This window comes from Staurois parvus, unplaced genomic scaffold (genome assembly GCF_062004578.1).
Source record: "Staurois parvus isolate SC_StPar_1 unplaced genomic scaffold, SC_StPar_1.0 ptg001110l, whole genome shotgun sequence".
NCBI lineage: Eukaryota > Metazoa > Chordata > Amphibia > Anura > Ranidae > Staurois > Staurois parvus.
In genome coordinates this window covers 59824-72062 of record NW_028318906.1, presented here as the reverse complement: position 1 = coordinate 72062, position 12239 = coordinate 59824, and the positions used below count along the sequence as shown (strand labels likewise).

The 12239-nt window shown below is 43.6% G+C and overlaps 1 protein-coding gene across 1 annotated transcript in view; it reads right to left on the bottom strand.

Annotated features, from left to right (window-relative positions):
• Positions 1 to 10388, bottom strand: part of LOC149440134 (G protein-coupled receptor family C group 6 member A-like) — a 77722-nt gene extending 67334 nt beyond the window's left edge. The window contains exon 1 of the mRNA XM_089658894.1: positions 10201 to 10388. Coding sequence (XP_089515020.1) covers positions 10201 to 10388 — 188 coding nt within the window. The remainder of the gene's footprint in view (positions 1 to 10200) is intronic.
• Positions 10389 to 12239: the final 1851 nt, after the last annotated feature.

Below are 12239 nucleotides of genomic sequence, written 5' to 3'. Positions count from 1 at the left end.
TTAAGTGTGTAGTGCAGGCAGTGCTGGGACAAGGTCATCTAGCGCTCAGGGCAAAGGTGACAAACTGCTCACCCCCAATGTGTAAGCATCATGTCTCAGCAGACATTTCCCTGCCCTAAAAAACATCACAAATCAACATGCTCACCCCTAAGCATAAATTCTCTCTGCAAGCCTAAATTCTCCCCAAACAAAAATGCAAAATTCTGCCTCCTCCCATTCCAAACCCCCTCCCAGCACAAATATTTGACCCCCAATCCAACCTTCCAGCTCAAATCCCATCCAATTCCCCTAAAACCTCCCCCATCTAAAAAAAAAAAATCACTGGATATGGAGTATTCCCCCTGCGCTCAATATGTATATACTTAATGCTAAGCAGCTAACACCCAGATCCTTTACCTGTAGGTGAACAAACAACTGAACAATATAAATGGTGTAGCGCTACATATGCTATCAAATAAATAAATAGAAATATAAAATGAAAAATAACAAATGGTGATCATAAGTGAATTCACATAAAAGTCCAATTGGACCCGATCAGTGACCTATATACTATAAGTGATCTGCATACACATAAACGAAAACAACAAACTCCTCCAAATCCCTGTGGCGTGATAAAACCAATAGTGTCCACAGTGATTTCCAAATAATGGGAAAAAACAACTAAATACAATAGTGCTGAACTGTGTATATTGTGAATTCCAAATGCGGGATATAATTCAGTGAAAAATGTGCTGAAACTGAAAACGTATTCTTATAATAAATAAATAAACACATAAAAAACCAATCAATATGTGAACAAATCAATAAAAAAGTCCAATAATGTGAAAAACAATTTAGGTGTTTTCACTGCTCCAGAGCATGCAATATGTGCAGTGTGTGTGCAAAGCCCATCTGAAAGCCTCCTTTAATGCAAGATGTACGTCACCACGTTGGACAACATGGTGACGTATATCAGGCGGAACGCCATCTTGGTACACCCTGGATTCATGCAGTACACCCATTCCATGTGGTGTAAAGGCTGTTTGTATACCATCCAAATGTGAGTGCATTTTTTTGGGAATATTAAAGCTACCAGCATGGAATAAAACATGTAACACTATGGAGATTGTTTTTTTGTTGTTTCATAAGCTACATTTGCTAAGTTAGTTGGTGTATATGGTTAGTTGGTGTATATACCTACTAACCAGTGGAAGCCAGTTCATTGTTACTGTATATGGCCAGTGGAACTAAGCCCCAAGAGATCGGGCTAAAGGGGTGCGCATTCAGGAAGGATCCAGGAGAGATCCAAAAGGCACATTGGTCCTTTGGGGCCGCAGGCTTGAGGTGAGAGGCCATTTCAACCATTGAAGGAGGCATTCAGATGGGCTGTGCACACACACTGCACATATTGCATGCCCAAGAGCAGTGAAAACACCTAAATTGTTTTTCACATTATTGGACTTTTTTATTGATTTGTTCACATATTGATTGGTCTTTTTTATGTGTTTATTTATTATAAGAATACGTTTTCAGTTTCAGCACATTTTTCACTGAATTATATCCCGCATTTGGAATTCACAATATACACAGTTCAGCACTATTGTATTTAGTTGTTTTTTCCCATTATTTGGGAATCACTGTGGACACTATTGGTTTTATCCCACCACAGAGATTTGGAGGAGATTGTTGTTTTCGTTTATGTGTATACAGATTACTTATAGTTAGAGATGAGCGAAGTATTCAAAAATTCGATTCGACTGATTCGGCGAATTCGTGGAAAAATTTCGATTCGAGTCGAATATATTCGCTGCGAATTTAACTTATAAAAAGGGTGTTTCTAGGCTTCAGAGAGCCTTTATATTAGTGCAAAACACTGTACCTTTAATTTAAATGCCCTTGGAGTCTGCTGGGGAAGAGAAATATTACTGACAGTCAGTATGACATGCAGATGAGTGCCGTCGATCTTAGAATCACCGCACACTTCACTCATTTGGGCAGTCACGGGGCCAAAACCAGAGTGTGGAGCCACAGTGTGGCGGTGGAGGCAGCAGCAATGGGAGGCCATACAGCACCCTATGACAAAAATGGAAACCACCAGCAGTGTGAGGAGACCTGAAAGTGGCACATGGCAGAGTGTGGCGATGGAGACAGCAGCAATGGGAGGCCGTACAGGGACCCATGACACACTCTGGACCTGGCAGCAGCATGAGGAGGCGGTACAGGGGCCCATGACAGATTACGGGCCTGGCAGCAGCATGAGGAGTTGGTACGGGGGCCCATGGCAGATTACGGGCTTGGCAGCAGCAATGGGAGGCCGTACAGGGACCCATGACACACTCTTGACCTGGCAGCAGCATGGGGAGGCGGTACAGGGGCCCATGACAGATTACGGGCCTGGCAGCAGCATGAGGAGTCGGTACGGGGGCCCATGGCAGATTAGGGGCCTGGCAGCAGCTATGGGAGGCCCGTAATCTGCCAGCACCCTATGACAAAAAATGTAACACACCAGCAGTGTGAGGAGACCTGAAAGTGGCACATGGCAGAGTGTGGCGATGGAGACAGCAGCAATGGGAGGCCGTACAGGGACCCATGAGAGACTCTGGACTTCGCAGCAGCATGAGGAGGCGGTATAGGGGCCCATGGCAGATTAGGTGCCTGGCAGCAGCTATGGGAGGCCCGTAATCTGCCAGCACCCTATGTCAAAAAAATTGAACACACCAGCAGTGTGTGAGGAGACCTGAAAGTGGCACATGGCAGAGTGTGGCGATGGAGACAGCAGCAATGGGAGGCTGTACAGGGACCCATGAGAGACTCTGGACTTCGCAGCAGCATGAGGAGGCGGTATAGGGGCCCATGGCAGATTAGGGGCCTGGCAGCAGCTATGGGAGGCCTGTAATCTGCCAGCACCCTATGATAAAAAATGGAACACACCAGCAGTGTGAGGAGACCTGAAAGTGGCACATGGCATGAGACACTGTGGACCTGGCAGCAGCATGAGGAGGCGGTACAGGGGCCCATGGCAGATTAGGGGCCTGGCAGCAGCTATGGGAGGCCCGTAATCTGCCAGCACCCTATGACAAAAAATGGAACACACCAGCAGTGTGAGGAGACCTGAAAGTGGCACATGGCAGAGTGTGGCGATGGAGACAACCCACCGACTGTTTTGCTCGCTGCCAAGCTGCCACCCTCTTCTCCTGATGATGCGGAAGCAATAGCCTGATGACGACGAGGCTGCCAAGTGCGATCAGCCTCATCATCATCAATTAGGGTCTCCGCCTCACTACTAGCCCCCTCGGCTGCGTGTGGGTCAGGAGACAGACCTGTCTCTAGACCGGCTACCGAGCCACTCTCCTCGCCACTACTTCTTCGCCTGGCTGCTGAAGAGGCGGATGTCTCCCCCCGTTCCTGACCGCCCTCTGTTAGCTCTTCCTCACTGTACTGGATGACACCGGGAGCACTGGCCTCTGGCTGCGAATAGTGCTGCCTCGACCCCTTCCTCTGCTGCCACGTCTGCTCGCTCCTAAAACATTGCCTCCTCTGCCACTCCTCTGCATGTTGTCTGACATACTCTTTAATTCAACGATTTTGTGTCCCTGAGTAACAATTCTGTGTCTGTCCCTGAGTAACAATTCTGTGTCCCTGAGTAACGTTTCTGTGGCCCTAAGTAACAGTTCTGTGGCCCTCAGTAACAATTCTGTGTCCCTCAGTAACAATTCTGTGTCCCTCAGTAACTATTCTGTGTCTGTCCCTGAGTAACAATTCTGTGTCCCTGAGTAACAATTCTGTGTCCCTCAGTAACAATTCTGTGTCCCTCAGTAACAATTCTGTGTCCCTCAGTAACAATTCTGTGTCCCAGAGTAACAATTCTGTGTCTGTCCCTGAGTAAGAATTCTGTGTCTGTCCCCGAGTAACAATTCTGTGTCCCTAAGTAACGTTTCTGTGGCCCTAAGTAACGTTTCTGTGGCCCTAAGTAACGTTTCTGTGGCCCTCAGTAACAATTCTGTGTCCCTGAGTAACAATTCTGTGTCTGTCCCTGAGTAAGAATTCTGTGTCTGTCCCTGATTAACAATTCTGTGTCCCTGAGTAACGTTTCTGTGGCCCTAAGTAACAGTTCTGTGTCCCTCAGTAACAATTCTGTGTCCCTCAGTAACAATTCTGTGTCCCTCAGTAACAATTCTGTGTCTGTCCCTGAGTAACAATTCTGTGTCTGTCCCTGAGTAACAATTCTGTGTCCCTGAGTAACGTTTCTGTGGCCCTAAGTAACAGTTCTGTGGCCCTCAGTAACAATTCTGTGTCCCTCAGTAACAATTCTGTGTCTGTCCCTGAGTAACAATTCTGTGTCTGTCCCTGAGTAACAATTCTGTGTCCCTCAGTAACAATTCTGTGTCCCTCAGTAACAATTCTGTGTCCCTGAGTAACAATTCTGTGTCCCTGAGTAACAATTCTGTGTCTGTCCCTGAGTAAGAATTCTGTGTCTGTCCCTGAGTAACAATTCTGTGTCCCTAAGTAACGTTTCTGTTGCCCTAAGTAACGTTTCTGTGGCCCTAAGTAACGTTTCTGTGGCCCTAAGTAACGATTCTGTGGCCCTCAGTAACAATTCTGTGTCCCTCAGTAACAATTCTGTGTCCCTGAGTAACAATTCTGTGTCTGTCCCTGAGTAAGAATTCTGTGTCTGTCCCTGAGTAACAATTCTGTGGCCCTAAGTAACGTTTCTGTGGCCCTAAGTAACGTTTCTGTGGCCCTAAGTAACGATTCTGTGGCCCTAAGTAACATTTCTGTGGCCCTAAGTAACGTTTCTGTGGCCCTAAGTAACGGTTCTGTGTCCCTCAGTAACAATTCTGTATCCCTCAGTAACAATTCTGTGTCTGTCCCTAAGTAACAATTCTGTGGCCCTAAGTAAAGTTTCTGTGGCCCTAAGTAACGTTTCTGTGTCCCTAAGTAACGATTCTGTGGCCCTAAGTAACGTTTCTGTAGCCCTAAGTAACGTTTCTGTAGCCCTAAGTAACGTTTCTGTGGCCCTAAGTAACGTTTCTGTGGCCCTAAGTAACGGTTCTGTGGCCCTCAGTAACAATTCTGTGGCCCTCAGTAACAATTCTGTGTCTGTCCCTAAGTAACAATTCTGTGGCCCTAAGTAACGTTTCTGTGGCCCTAAGTAACGTTTCTGTGGCCCTAAGTCACGATTCTGTGGCCCTAAGTAACGTTTCTGTGGCCCTAAGTAACGTTTCTGTGGCCCTCAGTAACAAATCTGTGTCCCTCAGTAACAATTCTGTGTCTGTCCCTAAGTAACGTTTCTGTGGCCCTAAGTAACGGTTCTGTGGCCCTAAGTAACGGTTCTGTGGCCCTCAGTAACAATTCTGTGTCCCTCAATAAAAATTCTGTGTCTGTCCCTAAGTAACAATTCTGTGGCCCTAAGTAACGTTTCTGTGGCCCTAAGTAACGATTCTGTGGCCCTAAGTAACGTTTCTGTGGCCCTAAGTAACATTTCTGTGGCCCTCAGTAACAATTCTGTGTCCCTCAATAACAATTCTGTGTCCATCCTTAAGTAACAATTCTGTGGCCCTAAGTAACGTTTCTGTGGCCCTAAGTAACGATTCTGTGGCCCTCAGTAACAAATCTGTGTCCCTCAGTAACAATTCTGTGTCTGTCCCTAAGTAACAATTCTGTGGCCCTAAGTAACGTTTCTGTGGCCCTAAGTAACTATTCTGTGGCCCTCAGTAACGATTCTGTATCCCTCAGTAACAATTCTGTCTGTCCCTGAGTAACAATTCTGTGTCCCTAAGTAACGTTTCTGTGGCCCTAAGTAACGTTTCTGTGGCCCTAAGTAACGATTCTGTGGCCCTAAGTAACGTTTCTGTGGCCCTAAGTAACGTTTCTGTGGCCCTTAGTAACAATTCTGTGTCCCTCAATAACAATTCTGTGTCTGTCCCTTAGTAACAATTCTGTGGCCCTAAGTAACGTTTCTGTGGCCCTAAGTAACGTTTCTGTGGCCCTAAGTAACGTTTCTGTGGCCCTTAGTAACAATTCTGTGTCCCTCAATAACAATTCTGTGTCTGTCCCTTAGTAACAATTCTGTGGCCCTAAGTAACGTTTATGTGGCCCTAAGTAACGTTTCTGTGGCCCTCAGTAACAATTCTGTGTCCCTCAATAACAATTCTGTGTCTGTCCCTAAGTAACAATTCTGTGGCCCTAAGTAACGATTCTGTGGCCCTCAGTAACAAATCTGTGTCCCTCAGTAACAATTCTGTGTCTGTCCCTAAGTAACAATTCTGTGGCTCTAAGTAACGTTTCTGTGGCCCTAAGTAACGGTTCTGTGGCCCTCAGTAACAATTCTGTGTCCCTCAATAACAATTCTGTGTCTGTCCCTAAGTAACAATTCTGTGGCCCTAAGTAACGTTTCTGTGGCCCTAAGTAACGATTCTGTGGCCCTCAGTAACAAATCTGTGTCCCTCACTAACAATTCTGTGTCTGTCCCTAAGTAACAATTCTGTGGCCCTAAGTAACGATTCTGTGGCCCTCAGTAAAAATTCTGTGTCTGTCCCTAAGTAACAATTCTGTGGCCCTAAGTAACTTTTCTGTGGCCCTAAGTAACGATTTTGTGGCCCTCAGTAACAAATCTGTGTCCCTCAGTAACAATTCTGTGTCTGTCCCTAAGTAACAATTATGTGGCCCTAAGTAATGATTCTGTGGCCCTCAGTAACAAATCTGTGTCCCTCAGTAACAATTCTGTGTCTGTCCCTAAGTAACAATTCTGTGGCCCTAAGTAACGTTTCTGTGGCCCTAAGTAACGATTCTGTGGCCCTCAGTAACAATTCTGTATCCCTCAGTAACAATTCTGTCTGTCCCTGAGTAACAATTCTGTGTCCCTAAGTAACGTTTCTGTGGCCCTAACTAACGATTCTGTGGCCCTAAGTAAACGTTTCTGTGGCCCTATGTAACGTTTCTATGGCCCTAAGTAACGATTCTGTGGCCCTAACTAACGTTTCTCTGTCCCTAACTCTCTCCCTGCATACAGCCAGGTCTGCCTCTGTTGAATGACTGGAGGCAAATGGAGAATTCTAAAATGGCCGCCATTTATAGCTCGACCATTACACTGTGCTGGCTGGCTGGCTGCTGATTGGCTAATGCGATCACATGTCATGAATGAATGCATTATGGGTCAGCGCGCCTTGTCTGCGCACCTTCCCAGACATCCCCGCTCCGTCGCCGCACATGTCGCCGCCATTTTAGGAAAAATTTCGATTCGCGCATCCGAAATCTGCTTATTTTCGGATTCGACGCGAATCGAAATTTTCCTAATATTCGAAACGAATTCCACTTCGCCTACTTCTATTCGCTCATCTCTACTTATAGTATATAGGTCACTGATCGGGTCCAATTGGACTTTTGTGTGAATTCACTTATGATCACCATTTGTTATTATTCATTTTATATTCATTTATTTATTTATTTGATAGCATATGTAGCGCTACACTATTTAAAAAAATCACCCCTAGCACACACCATCTTCCTCCCAAATCCCCCTTTCTAGCACAAATCCTCCTAAATACCTCCTTCTAGCACAACCCCATCCAAGTTACCCTTTCCAGCATAAATCCCTGCCCCCAGATAATTCCCCTCTCTGAGCAAAAATCCTTTCTCCCTCCATTCTCCCTCCTAGCACAAATATTCCCCAGTCCTGCCTCTTAACACATTACCTGCCAGCCCCCATTCCTCCTTCTAGCACAAATCCCCTCCATTTACTTCTCCCAGTACAAACAGCCCCCCTCCCCCAATCTTACAGCGGGAACTAAAGGAGTAGTGAGGTGATTCTGGCTGTGCTGTGCTCCCCCATTCTTTCATAACAGCGCTCCCTTATATCACACTGTAGCCAGTATGATTACCCACCCCCCATCTCCTCCAAGGACTGCTCATCTCCCAGAAATGCAGGTAGTTGATGGGTAATCATACTGTGTACAGTCTGATGTAAGTGCGATCCTCCTTTGTCATCTACTGTATGGAGGGGTGTTGTTATGACAGGAGGGGGAGAGAACAGCACAGCCAACACCTCCTCCCTTCTCTCTTCTTATTGCCACTAACACTTCTCCTGTCGAGACTTTATTGTTTACATTACTTCACTGTGCCAGGCTGCTCACCACGCTCCCTTGTCCCAGCTAGGGATGGAGGGAGGAGCTCAGGTGGTGGGGGCACAGTGTCCTTGGGGTGGTGGCTTGAGGGGCCACTGCCACCTTAGCATCCCCCCTAAATCCAGCCATGACTGTATACATGTCAGGGAAGGGTATGATCCCATGCATTCAGTATTTAAAAAGGTATGTTTGGCATCTATTGTAGGAGTACAAGGCAACAATTCCACCAAAAGGCCTATAGTGATGCCACTTGCATCATAGTATCTCTGGATATACCTCTGCCATACACCAGGGCTTTTTTAATAATAGAAATAAAGCTTACTCAATTGGCAATATATTGATTAAAATGGAATCCTCTGGCTTGAGTCTCTGTGATGCATCTGATATAACCTTACACTCCAGAGTGCATTATTTCTGTTGGGGGCATCCTCTACCCTCAATCTCTTCTCCATCTCACTTAGTCTTAGATGGAAATGATCTTTATCGCTCAGTTGACTGCTTGCAACCAATCTAAAAACATAAAAATAATGGAAACTATTGAAACTAAGTAACTTATTTCTGTCAGTGGGTTTGGAATAGATGTCTGTAACCAGCTAATTCAAAATGTATACCTGGCGGTGGATTGATAGCTTTGAATCTCTTCATCTGAAAGAACTTAATCTGAAAGAAGAATTTGATTATGATTATGGCCCTACTCCCCACCCTCCCATCGGCACATTATGTTCGATAGTCTGGTAAATGTGCACATGCGACAAAGAGCTCTGCCCAGTCTTTGAGACCTGACAGAGCCCTTCGGCACACTAGGTTGCAGACTTACTTTACTGCGTCATCTTTGCACACTTGCAAATGGAAACCCGCATATGGCAAATGAGCCAAAGATCTCTGCCAGGTCTTGTAGCCCAACAGAGCCCTTGTGCACACATGCACAACGTCATTGTAACCTGGGCAAAAAAGGAGGAAGTGCTGACCTGCAGCACAATAAATCAAAAGCACACAAACATCCATTTGTGATAGATGGAGGGGGATGGAGCCAAGTGGATCCAAACTAAAGCTGAGCAAACTTATGAAAAGTTTGATAAATTGTGGTTTGACCAAACTTGTAAAAAATGTTCAAAGCTCCAAAATCTAATAGTTTTTTTTAAACAGAAGTCCGATTGAAATAAAAATGGATTTCCCATGGAAAGATCAGAAAAAGAAAAGGCAGAATGGCTTGGGAAGCTCATGGCAAACATTTCATAATGTTTTATGAATTTTGCATGAAGAGAATTTTAACATGTACTGGTGACATACAATGCGTTAAAAACAGTTGCATATACTGTGGTCCAGAATTATTTGCCAAAGAACAATGGTTGCACAAGAAAGGGGAAATAAATATGTGTAGAAATGGTACCTATTCTTTCTAAGAGCAATGTGTACATATACTGTATTGAGACAGAAGTTTAAACATCATATGGGTACTAAAGCCTGAGAAACTTGACTCTCCAACATAGCCCTATGAGTTACATGTGCAAAGCTCTCAAACCATAGCCGTTACTTGACCAACCATAGTACCTGAAATAGAATTAATCTGAATAAATCAGCACAAAAATTAGAAAGGAAAGATTCCTTTAACTACCTCATTTGTGTGGATTTAGATATCTGTCAATTTTTTTTTCAGTCTACTGATACGGAAAAAAAAATGGCCTAGCTATGGCCAGTTTAAGGGTGCTTAGGAACAACAGAAGCAAATATAAGGCAGAAACAGCCCTTGCAGCATTTTTTGTTCCCTTTCTCCCAGGAGTCTTTTAGTAACCTGAATTGCAAAATATAATCAATTTTAACTGACATTTAGCCGTCTGAATCCATCCAATTGTTTCAAATTTATCATTAACGGAAATTCACAAGCAACTCTAATCCAAACCTATACTCAACTCACAATTCCTAAAGCTGTCGAAAAACATGGATTGAAACCAATCTCTGAATAACATCAGGGCAAATTATTATGTTTTACTAATGTTAATGCTTTATGTAGTAAAATAAAGGAAAGTAAACAATTTTCTTTGTTAAAAAAGAGAAATTGAATTCCTTGCATTTCATTTTCAATTTCTTCAGTACTTACTCTGTACAGGTGAAGTCATCTACATAAGGACGTTCTAATAAATTATAAACTCCATCGTGAATGGGAAAGATGCCTCCAAGCATAATATCTCCAGGTTTTCGAGCCACAGCATGTTTGTTGGAACGACAGGAAAGTGCAAATCCAAAGAGAGAAGAAAGGGTGATTATGGAAAATATATAGCAAAACATATTTGCAGCGTGTATTCGTAGATCACACTTTCTGTATTCTGAAGAATGAGGCCATGTTGCCTGTCTGCTCGCATTTTATAGGACAGGCCTGGACGTTTTGAATAAGGGAGTGCCCAGGATAAAAAAAATAGTGATTTCAGAATTGCAAAACATAAATAACAAACTTGTTTTATTAATGATTTAGGTTAGGGCATTTCCATCAAGTTCATTCACTCTTAAAATCAATTTTTTCAGAGCAAGGTAAAACAAATCCTCTTGGGCATCTGAAGCTAGTGTTGTCACATTGAATCAAAAATAATCCTTCCTGACCCTATAAAGAAATTTGTATTTAAATATTCCCAGACTGTACGTACATTTGCTGTTAAAAAAAAGTTACTTGCTTTTTTTAAAATTCCTTTATTAAATTTGATACTACTACCTTGTAGTTAGCCATTTTACAGCTTAACTATTTTTAAGGGGCATATTTATAGAACAAAAGGTGTGACATTCACCAAATATTCACTGCAGCTGAATCAATCACTGTAGTTTAAAACACATGCATAAGGAAGATACACTTGCACTTGGTGAATGTTACATTAACTGTTTTAGAACTACACTCATTACTTAGCAGAGATTGTTGATCCAGAGAATATCCAATTTCCTCCTGGAGGATCATGAAAAATGTTTTTTTCCCCCTGGAGCAAAATGTTCCCTGCATCATTATGGGAAAGGGGGGGGGGCTTTTTTTTAATCAGCTTTGGGTGTAGGATTGTGTAAATAGAAATAAAATTATTAGTTTGTATTTTTTTTCTATTGGTTGGACTAGGTGGACTCGTGTCTTTTTTCAAATTAACTATTCAGTTATGTAATGGGAAAGAATCATGTTCTATACTGTAAATTCAGAAATTATATCTGCACCAATGAATAAGAGAACCCTCTTCTCCTAGTAGCTGTGTTAAAAATATCTAATGGTATTTAAACTCAGTAATCAAGAACATACAATGCTGGTCTGGTTCCTAAATGTATCCATAGTCACCTCACTAAGTGCAAATACCTACACTACCAGTCAAACGTTTTAGAACACCTCCATTTTTTCCATTTCTATTGAAATTTATGAAGTTTAATTTCTCAATGTACTCTGAAAGTAAGGCATAGGACACATAAACAATTGAACAAAAAAAGAAGTCATGGAATCATTTCCCTTAACAAAATGTAATCTAAGATTTTGACTCATCAAAGTAGCCATTTTGGCAGATATAACAGCCGAACAAACTTGTGGCATCCTTTCTACAGCGGAAATCAAATACTGTTCAGAAAGTTCTTTCCAACACTGTTGCAGAAGTTCCCACAAATGTGTTGCATTTGTAGGTTGCTTTACTTTCACCCTTCTGTCGAGTTCATCCCAAACCAGCTCGATGGGGTTTAAGTCTGGAGACTGTGCTAGTCATTCCAGGTAGTTCTGACACCACCTGGAGGTATGTTTTAGATCATTATCTTGCCGTAAGATGAACCACTTGCCAACTAGGTGTATTGCAGGGGCGGACTGACAACTCGTGGGGCCCCCGAGCAATAGGGGATCATGGGGCCCCTGTGTCCTTGCCCAAACTCAAAAAAGCCTATGAAAAAGGTACCAGGGGCATCTCATGGGGCCCCCTACTGACCCCGGGCCCTCGGGCAGTGCCCAAGTTTCCGAATGGTCAGTCTGCCCCTGGCAGGGGGGTATTGCATGGTGCTGCAAAATTCTGTGGTAGTAATCTTGGTTCTGGGAGCCATTCACTCTGTGTAAGTTGCCAACCCTGGATCCAGCAGAAGAGCCCCAGACAATCATGCTTCCTCCTCCATGTTTTACAGTTTGCATCTCAAATCGAGGAA